The sequence below is a fragment of the Aspergillus multicolor genome, assembly GCF_047715735.1.
Source record: "Aspergillus multicolor strain CBS 133.54 unplaced genomic scaffold BDW74scaffold_4, whole genome shotgun sequence".
In the NCBI taxonomy this organism is placed as follows: Eukaryota; Fungi; Ascomycota; class Eurotiomycetes; order Eurotiales; family Aspergillaceae; genus Aspergillus; species Aspergillus multicolor.
This window is the reverse complement of record NW_027395955.1, coordinates 1,493,597-1,513,385: the sequence shown is the minus strand read 5'-3', so window position 1 is coordinate 1,513,385 and position 19,789 is coordinate 1,493,597. Positions and strand designations below refer to the sequence as shown.

The 19,789-nt window shown below is 53.6% G+C and overlaps 10 protein-coding genes across 10 annotated transcripts; 5 read left to right on the top strand and 5 right to left on the bottom strand.

The window, feature by feature from the left end:
* Positions 1-382: 382 nt before the first annotated feature.
* On the top strand, positions 383-2,232 carry BDW74DRAFT_166274 (flavin-containing monooxygenase; the record flags this gene model as incomplete). The annotated part of the gene is made up of 4 exons (XM_073726532.1): positions 383-561; positions 608-1,006; positions 1,052-1,716; positions 1,772-2,232. 4 exons carry the CDS (start codon positions 383-385, stop codon positions 2,230-2,232), a joined length of 1,704 nt encoding a protein of 567 aa, XP_073587406.1.
* A 293-nt stretch (positions 2,233-2,525) lies between these two features.
* On the bottom strand, positions 2,526-4,001 carry BDW74DRAFT_175362 (aldehyde dehydrogenase family protein; the record flags this gene model as incomplete). Its single annotated transcript, XM_073728310.1, has 1 exon — positions 2,526-4,001. The coding sequence occupies one exon, from the start codon at positions 3,999-4,001 to the stop codon at positions 2,526-2,528; it is 1,476 nt and encodes a 491-aa protein (XP_073587405.1).
* A 424-nt stretch (positions 4,002-4,425) lies between these two features.
* Positions 4,426-7,121, top strand: BDW74DRAFT_188579 (uncharacterized protein; the record flags this gene model as incomplete). The annotated part of the gene is made up of 2 exons (XM_073731764.1): positions 4,426-4,637; positions 4,703-7,121. 2 exons carry the CDS (start codon positions 4,426-4,428, stop codon positions 7,119-7,121), a joined length of 2,631 nt encoding a protein of 876 aa, XP_073587404.1.
* A 164-nt stretch (positions 7,122-7,285) lies between these two features.
* Positions 7,286-8,180, bottom strand: BDW74DRAFT_166271 (SDR family NAD(P)-dependent oxidoreductase; the record flags this gene model as incomplete). Its single annotated transcript, XM_073726531.1, has 3 exons — positions 7,286-7,646; positions 7,705-8,077; positions 8,132-8,180. The coding sequence occupies 3 exons, from the start codon at positions 8,178-8,180 to the stop codon at positions 7,286-7,288; spliced, it is 783 nt and encodes a 260-aa protein (XP_073587403.1).
* A 254-nt stretch (positions 8,181-8,434) lies between these two features.
* BDW74DRAFT_166270 (flavin-containing monooxygenase) lies at positions 8,435-10,267 on the bottom strand (the record flags this gene model as incomplete). The annotated part of the gene is made up of 2 exons (XM_073726530.1): positions 8,435-8,888; positions 8,940-10,267. The coding sequence occupies 2 exons, from the start codon at positions 10,265-10,267 to the stop codon at positions 8,435-8,437; spliced, it is 1,782 nt and encodes a 593-aa protein (XP_073587402.1).
* Positions 10,268-10,541: 274 nt separating this feature from the next.
* BDW74DRAFT_166269 (acyl--CoA ligase) lies at positions 10,542-12,245 on the bottom strand (the record flags this gene model as incomplete). The annotated part of the gene is made up of 2 exons (XM_073726529.1): positions 10,542-11,449; positions 11,501-12,245. 2 exons carry the CDS (start codon positions 12,243-12,245, stop codon positions 10,542-10,544), a joined length of 1,653 nt encoding a protein of 550 aa, XP_073587401.1.
* Positions 12,246-12,470: 225 nt separating this feature from the next.
* On the bottom strand, positions 12,471-13,874 carry BDW74DRAFT_175357 (uncharacterized protein; the record flags this gene model as incomplete). Its single annotated transcript, XM_073728309.1, has 1 exon — positions 12,471-13,874. The coding sequence occupies one exon, from the start codon at positions 13,872-13,874 to the stop codon at positions 12,471-12,473; it is 1,404 nt and encodes a 467-aa protein (XP_073587400.1).
* Positions 13,875-14,067: 193 nt separating this feature from the next.
* On the top strand, positions 14,068-15,092 carry BDW74DRAFT_175356 (alpha/beta hydrolase; the record flags this gene model as incomplete). Its single annotated transcript, XM_073728308.1, has 2 exons — positions 14,068-14,115; positions 14,169-15,092. 2 exons carry the CDS (start codon positions 14,068-14,070, stop codon positions 15,090-15,092), a joined length of 972 nt encoding a protein of 323 aa, XP_073587399.1.
* A 260-nt stretch (positions 15,093-15,352) lies between these two features.
* Positions 15,353-17,337, top strand: BDW74DRAFT_166266 (acyclic terpene utilization AtuA family protein; the record flags this gene model as incomplete). The annotated part of the gene is made up of 3 exons (XM_073726528.1): positions 15,353-16,365; positions 16,411-16,714; positions 16,765-17,337. The coding sequence occupies 3 exons, from the start codon at positions 15,353-15,355 to the stop codon at positions 17,335-17,337; spliced, it is 1,890 nt and encodes a 629-aa protein (XP_073587398.1).
* A 417-nt stretch (positions 17,338-17,754) lies between these two features.
* BDW74DRAFT_175354 (uncharacterized protein) lies at positions 17,755-19,762 on the top strand (the record flags this gene model as incomplete). Its single annotated transcript, XM_073728307.1, has 6 exons — positions 17,755-17,880; positions 17,936-18,051; positions 18,102-18,779; positions 18,841-18,900; positions 18,959-19,282; positions 19,339-19,762. 6 exons carry the CDS (start codon positions 17,755-17,757, stop codon positions 19,760-19,762), a joined length of 1,728 nt encoding a protein of 575 aa, XP_073587397.1.
* Between the last annotated feature and the right edge of the window lie 27 nt (positions 19,763-19,789).

Genomic DNA, 19,789 nt, shown 5'->3' with positions numbered 1-19,789 from the left:
GAGCTTTTCTCATTTCCATGTATTCCCTATTCTTGTTTGTTAGTCAATGCAGGCGTTATGTTCCATGTGTTGGAGTAGTAGCGGTGTACTACCATAGTAATGCAGCCAAGTTGGATCGGCCATAACGAGTCAGTTGCTCTTTCCTGCAGAGTTGTGTAGCTAACGACTCCCAATTTCCTGACTCAAGCAGTCTTCCAAGTGGACCTGATGCAGGGAATGGGTCTCGGACGTCTTCAGCCTGTGCTCAACCGTCATCATTCGATGCTTGCAGGCCTTGCAGGACTTGCGTCACATACTCCAGACGCCGATCAAAGCAGTTGATATAGCTCGGGCTATCCCTGCATCAGTGCTTCAACATCTTCAACTAACCATCAGCATCATCATGGACTCAACTCAACCCATCCACCACGAGCGGCACGTCCGCATCATCTGCGTTGGAGCCGGTGCCTCTGGACTGCTGTTTGCCTACAAGTTGCAGCGCAGCTTCTCCAACTTTTCGCTGGTCATCTACGAAAAGAACCCCGAGATTGCCGGAACATGGTTTGAGAACAGATACCCAGGGTATGTCGTCTCTCATCATACATCACACTCCTGCTTACACAACTAGATGCGCCTGCGACGTCCCATCTCACAACTACACCTGGTCCTTCGAACCTAAGACTGACTGGTCAGCGAGCTACGCGAGCAGCAAGGAGATCTTCGACTACTTTGACTCCTTCTCGCGCAAGTACGGGCTACGCCACTACTGCCGGGTCCTCCACCAGGTCGTCGGGGCTGCGTGGAACGCTCCGCAGGGCGGCTATGATGTCCGTGTGCGGGACCTGCAGACCGGTCAGGAATGGAATGACTCGTGCGATATTTTGATCAACGCTGGTGGCATTCTCAACTCGTGGCGCTGGCCGGCGATACCTGGCCTTGACAAGTACAAAGGGACGCTGGTGCATACCGCCAACTGGGACGACTCGATCTCGCTGAAGGGAAAGCATGTCGGGCTTATTGGGAATGGGTATGTCACGGTCAATGTAAATTCTTCTTCGTCTAACTCTTGCAGGTCTTCCGGCATCCAAGTTCTACCAGCTGTACTTCCCGAGGTCAGCAAAGTGACGACCTTCATCCGAGAACCAACATGGGTGTCGCCCGTCAAAGGCCTAGAGCAGCACATCTTCACCGAAGATGAGAAGAAAGCTTTTGCTTCTAATCCGGCCCATCTGACCGAATATCGCCGCGGCATCGAAAGTGGCATGAACGGCCAGTTCGCCATCTTCCTGCGCAACACTGAAGGCCAGAGATCAACGCGCGAGTACATGACGCAGCAGATGAAGGAGAAGCTCAGCAACGTCGACCTGGAAAAGGTTCTTATCCCCGAATGGTCGGTCGGATGCCGACGGATTACTCCCGGAGTTGGGTATCTCGAGTCCCTGGGCCACGAGAAGGTCAAGGTTGTATATGGCAATATCGATGCAGTCAGCGAGAACGGCTGCATCTGCGACGACGGCAATGAGTATGCCGTGGATGTTCTCATCTGCGCGACTGGGTTCGATACTTCGTTCCGACCACGCTTCCCTATTATTGGGCCGACTGGGAGTAACCTCCAGGACGAGTGGAAGGACGAGCCCCATTCTTACTTTGGCATTGCTGCTGCGGGGACTCCCAACTATCTTACATTCCTGGGCCCCAACAGTCCTGTTGGAAATGGACCTGTTTTGTCCGCCATCGGTACGTCTCCTTACTCGCAATCAAGAAAGGAAAGCATGATCTAACAATCCAGCAGAGGCCCAAGCAGATTACATGATGAAACTGATCGACCGCTACCAAACCACCAACATTCACAGCTTCGCTCCCAAGGCCGAGGCCGTAAAAGACTTCATCGACTACAAAGACCATTTCATGCGGCGTACCGTCTGGGCCGACGGGTGCCGGTCCTGGTACAAGTCCACCGACCCCAACGGCCCCGTCACAGGCCTCTGGCCTGGTTCAACATTGCATTATATTGAAGCGATGAATGAGGTGCGATACGATGACTGGGAAGTTATGTATAATGGCAACCGGTTTGCGTGGTTGGGCAACGGGTACAGTCAGACGGAGATCGATGAGACGGCGGACTGGGCGTACTATATCCGGGATCGGGATGATGGCGAGTATCACAGTCGCAATAAGAGGCTGCGGATTTTAAATAAGTCTGGCACCAGACAGCCGGAGAAGACGGCTTTTACGGTGTTTCCTAGGATTTAGGCGCCTAGTCTATTACAATATATTGAGATGAAACTTTGTTTGAAGTCAAGGATTGAAGATCGATTTGTTTACATGGAGAAGAAAGTTTTTGAAACTTTCTATCTACTGATATATTATGTTAGTCAGTTTGTTCAGTTGTCGAAGATATCTCTCTGTAGAGAACTCTTGAAGTACGATTGCTGGAGATGCAAAACATATTTTTCTCGCACGGCCGTGGAAGGGATGGGAAGACACGGAATTACAGTCATTCCAACAACAAGAATACCGTAAACGCTATCTATCTACTACACTCATCAATAAGTCAGATTGATCATGACCGTCTTGGGCTCCGTAAAGTGTTCCAACGCATCTTTGCCGCATTCTCGACCCAAACCACTCTGTTTCGACCCACCAAAGGGGGTGTTCAAGAAGTTGAGACTGATGCAGTTGACCCCGACCATGCCCGACTCAAACTCGCTAGCTACACGGAGTGCCCGGTTGATGTCCTGGGTGAAGACACCCGCCATCAGGCCATACTCGGTGGCGTTGGCTTTCTTGAGGACCTCTTCCTCGGTCTTGAACGAGTTGAGGATGGACACAGGACCGAAGATCTCCTCCTTGTAGATCTCCTCGTCCTGTTTGACGTCGGTGAACACGGTCGGCTGGATGTAGAAGCCCTTGTCGCCGACTCGCTGGCCGCCAGTGAGGATCTTGTTGGACTGGGCACCACGCTCGACGAAGCCGGTAACCCGTTGGAACTGGGCCTTGTCGACCAGGGGTCCCATCACCGTGGAAGCCTCTTCCGGGTCGTTGATGCCCTTGGCCTTCTCTTCCAGAGCGGCCTTGTACTTCTCAGTAAACTTTACGAAGATGCCTTCCTGTACGTACACCCTCGAGGCAGCGAAGCAGGCCTGACCGGTGTTGATGGTGATGGCATTGACACACCAGGTCACCGCATTCTCTAGGTTGGCATCGTCGAAGATCACAGCCGGCGACTTTCCACCTAGTTCAAGGGTGACGCGCTTGAGGTTCGACTCGGCCGCCATCTTCTGCACCCGTTTGCCGGTCGGAATGGACCCGGTGAAGCTGACCTTGCGGACACGCATGTGGCTGGCGAGTAGGGCACCTGTCTTGCCATCTCCAGAGAGCACCTGGAAGACACCGGGCGGGAATCCGGCCGCCTTGATCAAGGCTCCCAGGGCAAGAGCAGCGAACGGAGTCTTTTCCGACGGCTTGAGGATGAAGCAGTTGCCGGTCGCAAGGGCTGGGGCTGCCTTGAGGCCGACCGTGCCGATCGGGCCATTCCAGGGTACAATGCCCGCGGTCACTCCGAGGGGCTCATGGCGAGTGATGCGCATGAATCCGTCTTGTTGCGGGTATGCCTCGCCCGCAAACTTGTCAATCCAGCCGGCATTGTACTCGAAGGCGTTGGTACACAGATCAATCTCGAATTTGCCGAATGCATTGTAAGGAGCACCGAGGGTCACTCTGGTCAATTCTGCCAGTCCCTCTGCATGTTCCTGTACCAGGGTAGCAAACTTAAGCAGGATCCGGCGGCGTTCGGTCGCATTGATGGCTTTCCATTGAGGGAAGGCGGCTTGCGCGGCGGCCACGGCGGCGTCGACGTCCTCTGCCCCAGCCTGTGGGACCTTGTCGGAGACGAGAGAATCGTCTCGCGGGTTGAAGACGCTGAAGGTGGCGGGGTCCTTGGGATTGACGTATTCGTTGTTGATGAACAGCTGGGTGGGCAGGTTGGCCCGGGAGAAGGGGAGGATGTCTGAAGAACCCATGACGACAAGGTGCATGCAGAGTTTAGAGATGAATGAGGAAACAAATCTCGCTGACCTTGCCAGCTACCTATATACCCTGCAGTGCCCAGACAGAAGGGGGAATCCGTTTTCCTGGTTGGTGGAGGAAGCCCTTTTCCTCTGCAGCTGGCGTCACAGGGCTTGGCTGCAGGCGGGGTTCTTTGTACGCATACGCTGATGTACGCTCAAACGAGGCAAGATAAGCGCTTATCAAAGACACGAATCATCTTGACCAGTGGAGAACTGTCAGCATGAATCATTCCCTACTCCATTGGGGGTGGGGGGGTTGGCGGGGCCGAGGAGAGCAGAATGCGGGGAAAGGGCGATCGATCTACCGAGACCAGAGGGAATCCCCGGGGATTTGCTTCCGCAGCTTCTCCTCTGCATTTCCTGCCTGTCATTAATAATGGCTGGCCCTCAGAATACCAACCGCCAGTCCGACTCATCAGGGTCGGGCAATGAGACCTCGTCCAAGCCTCGTCATCGAGCATCGGTCGCCTGCGTGGCCTGTCGAGAGCGACGGACACGATGTGTGGTGCAGGCAGGAGAAACATCTTGCACTCAGTGCCAGGAGAGTGGCCAAGAGTGCATCATCAAGAATGATGACCAGAGGCGAAAGTGCGTTGCTTACCTTGAGGGCAATCAGGCCCCCTGCTGACACTGACACCGTCTCTCTGTTCTAGACCCGTGTCCAAGGCGTACGTGAGCCAGTTGCAAGACCAGATCCAACAACTCCAGGCGGCATTACGTGAGAAAGAAGAGCAATCGTCTACAATACAGCAGAATCAACCAGTGAACAGCAGCTACCACGAGGCGGCCGAGTCCGAAGAACATCACCCCCAGCATGAACCCTCGCAGCCCTACTCCAGTCTGCCTGTGCCAGCCCCGGATACGCCGGAACCAGCACTCCCTCAATACAAAGGCAGCCCAGCACGCAGTTCCAACAGTCCACCCTATCGGCCCCTTACTCCCATCAATGCCGGCCTCAGAAAGTCGTCGATGGCGCACCGGCTGCTGTCCACTCGGGGGCATGTCAGCTTCGACCAACTGGCGGGTCAGCAACGCTACTTTGGCCCAACGACCAACTGCCACATCTACCTCGATATTGCATCCGAGAGCGAGGAGAGCAGAAGGCAAGCACGAGAACAGTGGCGACGAACCCAGCGCGTCTTGTCCGCCCTGTCGCACGAGTCGCAGGAATACCTGATGCAGATGTTCTGGAAGCACTACAATTCGGTGATCCGGGTCGTCCATCAGGAGGCATTTGAGGCTGGGAGAGATGCTGGTGGAGGGCCCTTTTACTCAGGGTTTCTGCACATCTGTATCCTCGCTGCAGGGTATCGCTTTGCAGACAAGCAGCGGCCAGATATGATCCGCATCACCCTCCCCGGCAGAGAGTCGTTGCTCCATCGCGAGGCCAAGTACATGCTCGACTACGAGATGGAGCGACCAGGCGGTCTTCCGTCCATTGCAGCCTTGTTGCTCTTGGGTGACCTGGAGGTGGGTTGCGGTCGCGATAATGCAGGCTGGTTGTACTCTGGCATGGCATACCGGTTGTGCTTCGATGTCGGCCTCCATCTGGACCGGTCGGGGTCTGGGGTGTCTGAAAGTGATATTGAGATTGGGCGCATGACTCTTTGGGCCTGTGTCATTTTCGACCGATATTGGGCTCTTTTCCTCGGTCGGCCGACTGCGCTGAAGCCCGATGACCTGGAGATCTATGCCTTGTCTCAGCAGTTCGACCGACTGGGCACGTCGCCTCCAGGTTCCGAGAAGACCCTGGAGCTGCAGATCTACCAGGCCCTGTTCGAGCTGATGGAGATGGGAGGCAAGATCACCAGCATCACCCACGTCTCAGGTCATGATGCCAACCAGGACCGGCAGATGTATCTGCGCATGGCCTCTTTGGACAGTGAACTGGAGCGCTGGTATGCCCGCCTGCCCGAAGCCCTCAAATACACCGCAGACAATGCCAACACCGCGCCACCTCCTTTCTTCCTGCTACATCAACAATTCTATTCCACAATGATCATGCTCCATCGCCCCTTTGCCGGGTACGACGATATTCTAGACAGCCAGGGCGAGCGCAAAGCCGGCGAGGTCGGCTCTGGGCCAGGAGTCAAGCATCTCTCGGCTCTCTCCCGGGCCACCTGCACCACCTGTGCCGGTCGCATCGCCCAGATCTTCTGGCAGCAGCGTCAGCGGTTTGATACTCGCAAGATCTTTGTCACTGGACTACAACACTCGGGTAATGCGGCCACTGCCTTGGTTGCGGCCGTCGCATCCTCCACCGACCGGATTGCCAACGATCGGAGCATGAGATACCTCGAATGTCTCGTCGCAGTCATGGAAGACATGTCAGAGCCCTATCAGCCCGCCGAGCAGATGGCTACCATCTTCAAGGCCGTGCTTCAAGAACTTCGCGAGCTTCATCCGTCTTTGCAAACGTCGAACCTCATACCCGCCCGCAGAGGCAGTTCCGCCGACGTTGATCGAGATCAAAGCAACATACCACCAAAGCGGATCCCACCAGCTAGAGCTCAGACGAATACACAATCGACACAGTCCACTTCGTGGCGGGGTGACGAACAATTTCCCCAGATGTCGAGCATTCTGCCCTCTCCACCGTTGACCTACCAGTCCACAGAAAAGCCAGCGGCGCGTCGGAATACTGTAACAGCGAATACCTTTTCTGACAACAGTGTTCCAAACATTGACGATTCCTGGTCCATCTTCAGTGCCACTGATCGCTTCGCCATCAACAACGTCATGGCTGGTGCTGGGTCACCGTCTGCCTTTGTTTCCCCTTGGCCGACCGCAGAGACCCCGTCGTTATTCCGATTAGCAAATGAGACTACTGTAGAGCCAGGCCACATGAACAATGACTTTATGCAACTAATGGAGAATCTTCAGGGGTCCAGTGATGGCGCCATGAACATGTCTACGGGTACCGGAATGGAGGGCATGCCGCAGGGGTCAGGGCAACCACAACGATCGACGGATGCTACTTATCCAGACTCAAGGACACGAGGGCAGCAGCCTCCAAAATGGAAGACACCAGCCGGCCGGTCAGACGATATATGGACGGAGATAATCAGCTAAATTCACGGAGAATGACTAATGACGTCACAAATCTACGCATGTACACAGTGTGATCTTCGATTCTTGTTTTCTACTCATATTGTATGTCTTATTAGCATTATTGAATAGTGAACCCTCTATAATATCCTTCAGTTAGCGCTGATTCATTAAAATCGTGTGGTCACTTACCCATCAGCTACCATCGCCGAGCCATACATGTAACTGCTCAGCGGCGAGGCCAGGAAGGTGATGTGGTCCGCAATCTCCTCCATGCTCGCCAGTCGTCCGATTGGTATCTTCTCGATCTCCCTCTGTATCGCTCCCGTATGCATCGTACTCTGTACCAATGGGGTCTCCACGTAGCCGGGACAGATGGCATTGATCCGGATTCCCTTGGGCGCATAAGCAACAGCATCCGCTCGCGTGAGCCCAACAACGCCATGTTTGGATGCGGCATATGCCACGGCAGGAGTGTTCAGCGACGTTGCCAGAATCCCGTACATTGATGCTACGTTGATAATAACACCTCGGTTGTGCCGTGGCGATCTGGAAAATATCAGCCCTACAGTTGGTTTCCTGAGGATTGAAAGTAGAAGACACTTACTCCTCTCTTTTCTCCTGCTCCAACATGATCCTAATCTCAGCCCTGCTACTCAGCCAGACACCGTGCAGATTCACATCGATCGTGCGCTTCCAATCCTCGACATCATGCTTCGCCGACAGGGCCCCGGAGCCCCCAATGCCGGCATTGTTAACTGCATAGTCGATTCTCCTAAACTGGCTAACAGTTTGCTTAACAGCATCATTGATAGAGTCTTCTTTGGCGACATTGAGACTGAGGGGAAGGACTTCTGTCCTGGGGAAGCTTGACTGTATCTCTTTGGCGGTTACTTCCGCAGCGTTTAGGTTGATATCGGCGAGGGCAAGCTGGGTGGCGCCGTGTTTAGCGAAGGATATTGCGGTTGCTCTGCCGATCCCTTGGTGTGGACGAGTTAGGTTGTTGTAGATGCCAGGGATCATTTGGGTCTTACCGGAGGCTGCGCCGGTGATGAAGCCCGCGCCTCGTAGTAGGGAAGCCATTCCTGGAGACTAAATTGAAAGTGTAGTTGTGGGAAGCGGGTTTAAGTTATAAAGGCATAATATTTGAGTTCATTCCGAGGTGCAGTTACTGTTAGAAACTTGTATAGCATCGCTCGGCTATCATTTTCCTCCTGCTAGATCTTCGGCACGAAAACCATTTACTAGGTATGCTGCATGACCCAACAAGTTTCATTGCAAGCAAAGGTATCGAAGAAAATCTCACTTCTACACTATAACACTACAATAATAAATGATCAAGCAACAGCCCAGTCATGGTCACTGTTCCGGACATAGGTCGCCAGCCCCAGAGCGTCCTGCTTCACCCCAGCCTTAACCGGCCCATTCCCCAAAAATGCAAACCTGTTCCTGTATCGGTATTTGATATCGTAGTCTTCAAACCGGGGATCTTTAATTGTTTTCAGAAAGTGCACCGTTGGCCCCGGCCACAGGTAAATGCGCTGCTTGAGCTTGCCGTCCTTGAACCACGAGCGACAGTCTTCCTGCCAGACGGTGGTCTTGTGGAACTCATCAAAGTGCTCGTAAATGTCGTCCAAGGCTTCTTGTTTAACGGACATGGATTTGATGGCCTCGGTCTGCATCTTCCGCATGCATTTGACGCTGTATTCGATTGTTGTCTCTATCGAGGGCAGCAGGGTTCCACTGGACCAGGTGGCACCGGGGCCAACGATTGTGTAGTAGTTGGGGAATCTAAAGTAGTGTTAGCCAAATATACGTACCATTTGTTTGGTGATGGCTTACCGTGGTGCAGACACCCCGAGATAAAGGTTGACGCCGTCTCCCCAGTCCTCCTGGACGCTCTTTCCCTCGCCGTTGATCACCCTGAAAGCAGGCTTGAAGGCCACATTGAAGCCGGTGGCGCAAACCAGTATATCCATTTTGTGTTCGACTCCACTCGCGGTCAAAAGCCCATTCTTGGTGGCTTTCTTGATGTCTCCGAAGATCGGCTGCACGTTGGGCTGCACCAGGGCTTCGAGATAACCGTCACCTGGGGAGATTCGGCGGCAGCCAGGAGCAAATTTGGGGATGATGAACGTCTTGAGCTCTTCATGGCCTGGTCCCATCCGTCGGATCATCTCTTCGGTGATGTTCTGTCGGAAGCTGTTTGACAGCTCCGATCCCTGCTGGTACATTCCAAACAGCCCGTTGATCTCCGCCTCGATGCCCTTGCGGAAGGCCAGGTGGTACTCGGGATCCTCCCTGAACTTCTTCTTGTCCTCCTCCGTGAACTTGTACTGCCGACTGCCGGGGTCCGTGTCAACGCCGTGTCGAAGATCTTTCGTGAGGGCAGTAGCACCAAAAGGAGGACTGATCCAGGTGGGACTGCGCATGTAAACCTGCACCTGCTTGCAAATCTTCTGGAGCTCCGGCACAATCTGCACACTCGTCGAGCCTGTCCCAATGACACCAACAATCTTATCTCGAAAGTCCACGCTATGGTCCCAAGCAGCAGAATGCATCTTCGGCCCTTCAAAGTCCTCCAACCCCTGCACATCAGGCCACTTCCACGAGTTGAGAATCCCCGTCCCATTCACCACACAGTGCGCCCAGTCCGTCCACGTCTCGTTTGTCCTCGTATCCTCCAGCGTAATATTCCAGATCCCCTCCCCATCATCCCAGCGGCACTCCCTAACCCTCGTATTAAGCCTCATATACTTCTTGAGATCATACCTCTCCGCAAACCCCTCAAAATACCGCTGAATCTCACCCCCATACGCAAAGTAATGCGACCAGTCGGGATTCGGGTCGAAGGAGAACGTATACAGATGAGAGGGGATATCACACGCCACACCGGGGTATGTATTCTCGTACCAGGTCCCTCCGAAGTGCGGGTTCTTCTCGAACAGCGTCAGTTCCCATGAGTGTGGCTCGAGCATGCGCTCCATTTTGTATGCGAGACAGAGGCCTGAGGCGCCGGCGCCGACGCAGGCCACCCGCAGCTTGCATGGTTTCGAGTGATATTGGTTGAGGACTTTGTAGGGGGGTGGGGGGTTGGGTTCAGGGTAGGTGAATTCTTCGTGGATGCCGTTGGTGGTGCGGTTTGTTGTGGCGCCGTTGGTTTGGGCCATAATGCCTGTATTCCTAGGTGCCAGGAACCTGAATCTCAGCGTATGGAGAGTAGGAATCAATATATGGTTCGTTGGAAGCTGAATACGTTGTATAAGGCTCTTTATCAATGTCTTGATAGTGACTAGAGCTCTATGCAAAAGCTCGAATGGCACCATCTCTCGGGAAAGCTTCTCCCGGTACCAGGGAAACAATATCCAAGTCTGGTCAAGCTCAGGTACAGACATACATTCGATAGGCATGTGATTCTAAACTTGGAAGCATCTATCGTAGTAACTATAGCTTTGAACGCCCGCTGGCAGCATCCCTCCGTGCCCATTCCTTGAGCACCCTTCGATGCAGCTTCCCACTGGCAAGACGTGGAACTTCATCCACAAACTCGATGCCCCCTGTAATTTGCTTGTGCTTTGCTACACGGTCCTTCATGTAGTTCTGGATATCCTCCTCGGTCAGCCCCTTTGCCTCCTCCTTGACCGACACATACGCTCTTGGGCATTCCTGGCCATCAGCCATGAACCCAACCACTCCAGCATCAGCAATGCCATCATGCCCAAGAAGCACCGCTTCCAGCTCAGCTGGAGACACTTGCAGCGCATTCACCTTGATGAGTTCCTTCTTTCGATCCACCACCCAGAACCAGTTATCCTTGACCACCATGATATCGCCCGTCTTCAGCCACCCCTCGCTGTCTAAGCTTTCCTTTGTGGCCTTGTCGTTCCTCCAGTATCCAAGACAGACATTGGGTCCCCGGACGTGCAGTTCCCCTGGCTCTCCAGCTTTCACTGGGTGTCCGTCTTCATCTAGGAGTTTGCATTCGCAATTCGGATCAAGCATGCCCACACTCCCTGACTCGTCGTAGAGACCTCCGGGGACATGAATTGCACCACAAGTAACCTCCGTCATCCCCCAGCCTTGCACAACATTAGTCTTGAAGCGGTTCTGTATCGTGTTCTGCAGTTCTCGAGACAGTGGTGCTGCGCCGCATAAGATGTTTCTCACGCTGCTCAGATCGTACCGAGATGTCTCAGGCCTCTTATCCAGCATGATCAGGATTGGCGGCGCAACCTGGAGATTGGTGATGCGGTATTTCTGAATTGTGCCTAGGAAGTCTTCGTAGACAAACTTGCGCATTATGTAGACAGGGAAGCCAAGCTTGACTGCCATTAAACAGGCGTAAAGTTGTCCTGCAGCGTCTCGTCAGCTATACTCTAATTCATTAAAGGTTTCTAACCTACCGTACGCATGATACAACGGAAGAAAGCCAACCCAGCGCTCCTCCGGCCGACTCGCCGGGACTACAGCATGAGGCAACCCTTGATCGCGCATAAAGATTGTTTGCTCAACATTGGCAATCAAATTGCGATGCGAAACACACACGCCCTTTGGCAGCCCTGTAGTCCCCGAGCTGTAATTGATAGTCGCAATTGCTGTAGTCGAGGTCTCTGCCATATCATCCCATTTCCACTCGCCCGCCTCTTCCTCGGTTCCTATGAAACTCCTCCAGTCCGGGACACCATCGACGAACTCACAAGGGGAATCAGAAAACTGAAAGATCCGCTCTCTAGGAATTCCCACACGCGCAGCCGCAGCAACCGCCGTCTTAACAAGACTCGGATGCACAAGAATCAGCTTCGACCCCGTATCCTTGAGCTGGTGCTCAATCTCAAACTGCGTGTACGTCGGATTCGCCCCGCTAAACACCCGTCCGGAGCCCACGATGCCCTGATACGCGACCGGGACGAAAATATGATTGGGCGTCAGAATGATCACGACTTCGCCTTTTGCAACTTGCAATCTATCAAGACCGTAACCTAATCGCCGGACCCAGGAGAGCATCTGGCGTGGGGAGAGCGAGTTGGCGGGGTTGCTGGCGTCGATCCATATCGGCTTGTCGGAGACGGTTTGGTTTGGGGGGTAGAGGTACGAGAGGATGTTGGATTTGGGGATTTCGATGTTGGGAAAGGTTGATTTGTACGACATTTTTGTGCTCTTGTTTTGAATTGTCTACTGAGAACCGATGAAAGGTGCGGTGTTGTATATATGGATGTCGCAGCCCCGGTCTGTTCTCGGCTAACGTTAACCTCGGTCGCTCCTGCAGTGCAGCATCCCCTCATTTGCAGGCACTATTCAACATAATACATTGCTGTAGTTGTAATATTGTCTATCTGATTGTCCACCGTAATATATTGTAGAAAAGTTGTATAGCTAGAGCTTTGACTGCGGGCTAGGCTTTGCCTTTACATACTCCCAGGTGCAATCATCCGACAGCTCCTCCTGCAGCCCAAACTGCTTCTTCAGCTCCTGGGCAATCTCGTAGTACTGTAGATGCCTTGCCACAACATCCCCTGCCGTCTTGATCTGATCTCGCCCCACTTGATGCCGATGTGCAGCATCTGGCCCGTCGGCCACTCGCACAAAGCGGGCATACGTCCACATCTCCGGCAAGGGGGTGTGCTGCGTCAGACCTTGTCCCCCGTAGAGTTGCATACATTCGTCGATAATCTTGGCCACTGTAATCGGTACCAAGATCTTGCTCTGTGCAATCACATACCGACCGCTCTTATTGCCCAGGGCATCCATGGTATCGGCCGCATTGAACACGACCAGGCGCAATGCATCCAATTCCAGCCTCATCTGCGCAATCCGCTCAATGTTGCTGTCGAACTGGCCGATAAGTTTTCCTCGTGGTTTCTTGCGTTCGTCTGTCGCGCGGACCAAGGCATACTCAAACGCCAGCTCGCCCTGTCCGATCAACCGCATGCAGTGGTGGATGCGCCCGGGTCCCAGCCGACCCTGCGCAATCTCAAACGCCCTGCCTTCTCCCAGAATGACATTCGACACCGGGATGCGCACATTCTCGTATATATACTCCCCATGCCCCTCGGGCGCACAGTCATACCCCATAATCGACAAGTTCTGCCGCATCTTAAAGCCCGGCGTGTCACTTGGAATGAGCAGCATCGAATGGCGTCTGCGAGGGTTCGGGTTGTCAGGGTCCGTACATCCCATGAGGATATACAGCTTGACTTCGGGATTCCACTTCGCATTCGCATACAGCTTGCGACCGTTGATCACATACTCATCCCCCTCACGGCGAATAGCAATCGAGATATTCGTCGCATCCGACGAAGCAACATCCGGCTCAGTCATAGAGTACGCCGACGCAAACTCCCCCCTAAGCAACGGTTTTAACCACCTCTCCTTCTGCTCCGCATTACAATACTTCGCCAGCAACTCAATATTCCCCGTCTCCGGCGCATGGCAATTCATCGTCTGCGCCGCCCAGTACACCCTCCCCATGATCTCCGCGCAGCACGCATACTCGAGGTTTGTGAGACCCGGGGAATCCTCGAATTCATGCGGCAGGAAGAGGTTGAAGAGGCCGCGGTCTTTCGCTTCAGCGCGGAGCTGGCGCATCAGGGGCGGCATTTTCCAGCGGTCCTGTGCCAGCTGCGCTTTCATGATTCCTTGTGCCGGAATGCATTTTGTTTCGACCCAGTCGTGGACGGCGCGGATTTTTTGGAGGGCGATCAGGCGGAGTTTGGAGAGGGTCCAGGGGGGGTACTTGCTGAAGGGGAGGGTTGTTGTGTCGATGTCCTGGGTTGCCATGGTTGTTGTATTTTGTGTTGAAAGGGTGATGTGACTCTGTTGGTGGATGATTCAAGATCCAACTGGTTTCGATGTTCTAAGGTCATGTTGCGGGTATGCGTAGCCTGTGCTTTGCCGCATATATTAGCCAATGCCAAATCACTCACCTGGCCTCAACAATACAATTTTTGTTTCCTGTAGTTCTCTATACAACATGGGAGACGCTACAACAATTCCACAGTTTGCGCCGGCATGGCAAAAGGTGAAAACCTCTCCGCTTAGCATGTGTAAAATCACAACTGACCATATCTACAGTTTCTAGACGAGTTCGGAGAATCTCCGCGCCTCTATGGCGCACTGGAGGAACTCCGGACAACCTGGAGCGGCATTTTACAGAGGATGATGGCCAAGTATAACATCGAGTTTACACTCGATGACTCAGTACAGACCAAGGATGTAAATCTCGACGATTTCTGGCTCCGGGTCTACACACCTCCCGGAGACACCTCAAACAAGCCGGTCGGCGTCTACTTCCACGGCGGAGGATGGGCCATGGGTGCCGTAGACGAGGAAGACGCCTTTTGCCGGCAGATCAGCAAACACCACCAGATGACGCTGGTCAGCGTGGAATATCGACTGGCGCCGCAGTACAAGTATCCCATCCCTCTGGGCGATTGTGTCTCAGCGGTCTATTGGACACTGGCGGCTCTCCATCCATCATCCGTCGTCCTGGTCGGGGCATCTGCCGGCGCGAATCTGGCGTTTGGCGCCGCGCTCAAGTTGATTGACCAGGGGTTTAGCGAGAGCGTCAGCGGCGTAGTAGCTCTTGTTCCTGTTACTGTCCATCCGGACGCTGTTCCAGAGGACCTGAAAACTCGGTATACATCCTACGAAGAAAACGCCGACGCGACCGTGAATACTGCATCGGCCATGAAGACATTCTATACCGCTTACGGTGCTCCTCACGATGACATCTACACATCGTGCTTGCTACATCCGAAGCTCAACCACCTGAAGAAGGTATATATTGCCGAGTGCGGCGCGGATACCCTACGAGATGATGCAGTGTTGATGAGAGAGGCTTTGGAGAAAGCCGGGGTTCCTGTCTCGTATGATGCTTATCCGGGCTTTCCGCATTATTCTTGGACGTTTCCTTCTAAGCATCTGGATGAGCACCGGGAGATATTTCTGGGCAAGGCGATGGATGGTGTGAAGTGGGTGGCGGGAGTGGATAGCTGACCGTGTAATTACTGCGTATGTTCCATAGAATCGAAATTCTGACAACATTCTCTGGAGAATTGATTGTTGTAGATCCAGTTTACTCTACACGGTCGGAACAACGAAAGTTGCTAGGCTTAGGGCTGGAAAACCATACCCGTAGCACTGGGAAACGGGGTCCGTCATAATGCTTACCATAGAGGTCATCAAAGTATAAAGCCGCCAAGGAAGTTTTACTATTCTCTATAACTCATTATCAATCTAGCAAAATCATATACAACATGGGTTCAATTAGTCCACGAGGCCCCGTGCGCGTCGGCGGCGCCAGCGGTGGCTTCTCCGACCGCGTCCAAGCCATCACCCAGCTCGCCCAGCACGGCGAATGCGACATCATCGTGGGCGACTGGCTGTCAGAGATGACCATGACGGTCCACGGCGCCGGCAAAGCGCGCAACAAGGCCGAGGCCGCCGCATCCAAATCCCTCTCACTCGAGGAACGCGTCAAAACCGCCATGTTCGCCGAGAACTTCATCGACTGCTTTGAGCCGGCCATTCCCTACCTGTACAAGAACAAAGTCAAGCTAGCTGTCAACGCCGGCGCAAGCGACACCGAGATCCTCGCGGAATATGTGAAAAAGATGTGCGAGGACGCCGGGTGCCCGATGAAAGTGGCCTGGGTTGAAGGCGACGACGTCACGGACGCAGTGCAGGATCTGGTCGCCAAGGGCGAGCAATTTCAGAGTCTGGTGCACGGCAAAAAGCTCGAGGAATGGGGGTTCGAGCCGGTCTGTGCACAAGCATACATGGGCGGGTTGGGAATCGCCGAAGCCCTGAAGCAAGGGGCGGACATTGTCATCTGTGGGCGTGTGGCCGATGCCTCGCCGGCTATTGGCGCGGCAGCTTGGTGGCACAACTGGGCTCCGGATCAGTTCGATGAGTTGGCTGGGTCTCTTGTTGCGGGCCATCTGATTGAGTGTGCCTCGTATGTCTGCGGGGGGTATTACTCGGCGTTCAAGGATATTCTCAAGGCTAGGAAGCACCTGAATGTCGGGTTTCCCATTGCTCATATTGACCACCGTGGTGAGACTTTGCTCACGAAAGAGGCTAATACGGGTGGTGTCATTACGGTTGGCTCTGTGACTTCCCAGCTGGTGTATGAGATCCAGGGGCCGTTGTACTACAACTCGGATGTTACAGCACAACTGGAGGGTATCCATATGGAGCAGGTTGGGGAGGATCAAGTTCGGATTACAGGCGTCAAGGGTCTTCCTCCTCCACCAACAGCCAAAGTCGGGTATGACATCCTTTCTATATTTGTTATTTGGGCTAACAATCCCAGGATCACCGCACCAGCAGGCTACCAGGCCGAGTACCACGTCTACCTGGTCGGCCTCGACATCGAAGAAAAGGCCAAGTTTACCGAAGACCAGATCAAGGAAGCACTAGGTCCCGAGCGACTGAAACGGTTCTCGCTGCTCAAGTTCCACGTCAACGGATCCTCGCCCATCGATGCTCGTAACCAGGATCTGGCAACCGTGGACTTTCGCATTTTTGCACAGTCTCCGGACCGGGAGTTGCTGCGCATGACCAACCCAGACGGGTTCTTCCGGAGGTCGATGGTGACTTTTCTGGAAGGTGTTCCAGTATGTATACCTTTGAAACTGGGTGAGAGATATTATATTGACAAGTACAGGGTGCGTCTTTAGGAAACGACATGCGACAGGCCGAAGGCAAACCGTACTACCGGTACTGGCCAGCCCTAATCCCGCAAACCGCGCTGAGACAACGCGTACACAACCTCTACGACGACAACACGATCACCGACATCCCCGCGCCCAAGATCACCCGCGAATACCCACGCCAGCAAAAGAGCTACGAAACGACCAACCCCGTCGACCTGTCCACCTTCGGCGAGACGGTCCGCGCACCACTCGGCTACATCGTGCTCGGACGCGGCGGGGACAAAGCATCCGACTGCAACAATGGGTTCTTTGTGCGGCACGACGATGAGTGGGACTGGCTGCGGAGTTTTCTGACGATCGATAAGATCATCGAGTTGCTGGGGCCGGAGGAGTACACGGGGAAACCGATCGACCGGTTTGAGATCCCGGCGCTGCGGACGGTGCACTTTTTGCTGCATGATCATATGCAAGGGGAGTATAACTGCTGCTCGAGCTATGATACGCTCGGGAAGAACTGTATGGAGTATTTGAGGGCCAAGACGGTGGATTTGCCGAAGAGGTTCTTGGACAGGGGGAGGGTTTAGTCTGCTTTACTTGTGTTTTACTACGTATTTGCTGGGAAATGTCATTTTTGAATGTCTGTTACAACGCTATTGGGGTTGGCAATGCCCGCAGTATCTCCTGATAGCATGAGTATACCATATAGATCCTGACCATAGATCTACCGGTCAATCCCTAATGTCAGATGTCAGATGTCAGATCTTTCCCCACTGATCCGGGGTAGATGGGGTTCTCCCCACAAAGACTGTCGGGTGCAGCATCCTCCGCCCCGGAAGACGATATCCAGGCGTGGAAGAAAACATCCCTGCAAACAAAGAACACTAGCGTAGTTCTCCAACATCCAGACCCCTCTGTCATGGACTAAATAGGACATCTGTGGGACTGGTTGTGGGTACAGTCTGGGTATCACATTTGACCCTCCGACTTACCCACTTCTTGCAATGTCGTCCGAAAAAGCTGAACCTATTCATGATGAAGATGTCGGAAATAGCGATGGCGTTGCCACGCCTGTCGAACTGGGGAAGACGAAGACTGGTCTTACCCCCAAGACTATCATGGCCATCGTGGTATGTCTGCAATCCATTCTGCAAGAACAAATGCTCTAACAAGAATTATTCGCAGTCACTCTGCTTCCTCTATAACTCCTACCTCTTCACGCAGTTGATGCCCGCCGTCATCCTATCAAGCATCAATGCTGATCTAGGCCCAGACTCTGACTACCCGTGGATCACCATCTGGTATGCCGCCCACTCGAGTCCTCCATGACGTTTTCTAATTTTTGGCCTAGCTGGAACGTCGGAGCAGCAGTCATCGTTACAATTGGTGGCCGTCTCTCTGACATCTTCGGGCGCCGCTGGTTCCTCATATCCGGTGCAGTCTTCGGCGCAATCGGAGCAGTCGTCGGAGCCACCGGCCAAAGCATATCCCAAATGATAGCAGCAGGCGTCCTGATGGGCATCGGCGGCGGCTTTGGTGAGATGATCTTCGCCAGTGTCCAAGAGATCGTGCCTAACCAACAACGCCTCTTCGTGCTGGGCTGCGTCGAGATCTCCAACATCCCCGCCATGCTCAGTCCGATGATCGGCTACGCCTTCATCAGCCACGCCAAACTCCGCTGGAGGGTCTGCTATTGGTGGATGTTTGCGTTTGAAGCCGTTACAGCCATTATGCTCCTCTGCTTCTATAAGCCGCCCTCGTTCAAGACAAAGCATCGCGGGGATGGGAAGACGAGACGGCAGCTAGTCGCTTCGCTGGACTACGTTGGTCTATTTTTGTTCTTAGCTGGGTGTATCTTGCTCCTTTTAGGTCTTAACTGGGGTGGTCGCAACTTCCCATGGAAGAGTGTTGGGGTCATTCTTCCCATCGTGCTTTCCGGTGTCATCTTCGTCCTCTTAGGGTTTTGGGAGGTCTATGCCAACCTCGAGTATCCGATTCTACCACCAAGGTTATTTAGGAAGTGGCGCGAGTAAGTCCACCTCGAATTGTCGGGTTGCTTTAGATATCATTGCTAACGATTCCGAAAATAGCTTCACGTCCATCATCGCCGTGACATTTGTTGGTGGAATGCTCTACTATAGTATGAACGTGTAAGTCATTGTCTGCTCCATCCCTGCATCTTCAAGACGTTAACAAAAGCTGCCATAGTCTCTGGCCTCGCCAGTCTGCGCTGTTATGGGTTCCCACAGGAGATTCGACTCTGCAGGGAGTATACGCCAACATGGTTTCCTTTGGCACCATTCTCGCCGGTACAATGATCATCACGATAGTGCCCAAGGTCGGCCACGAGCGGTGGCAGATGATCGGGTTCCTTATTGTGCAAACAGCAATGATCGGTTCTCTGGGCTCGGTGGGCGTGGACGACAAAGCACAAGCCATTGCTACAATCATCATAGTTGCAGCGACCGTGACGCCGCCACAGTTTCTCGCTTTTGGGATGATCTCCCTGGCACTTGAAAACCAGGCTGATATGTACGTCCATTTCCATTCTCCATGATTGAACTTCAGCTAACTCATCCCTCCCACAGAGGAATCAGCCAAGGTCTCCTCTGCACCTTCCGGCTTATCGGCGGTGCGGTAGCCACAGCAATCTACACGGCCATCCAATCCAACCACTACAGCTCCATCATTGGGGGTATAGTCCGCTCAGCTGCAGAAGACTCAGGCTATGGCGGCTCTATTACCGATCTACTCGACGCCGTTGCGATCAATACCGAGGCAGCGTATGAGAGTGTTCCTGGCATCACGGACCAGGTTATAGATGCCGTACAGCAAGCCGTCAAGGTTGCCAGTGCAGAGTCGTACCAGCTTGTGTATGAGGTCGCAGTGGCTTTCGGTGGGTTAGCTATTCTTGTCGCGCTGACGACGAGGGATATCGATAAGAAGAAGAAGACGAGTGAGACGGCGGTGCAGTTGGAGAATGAGGGTGTGCGCAATGACGAGCTTGTATAAATATATGAATGTGCTCATATCTAACTC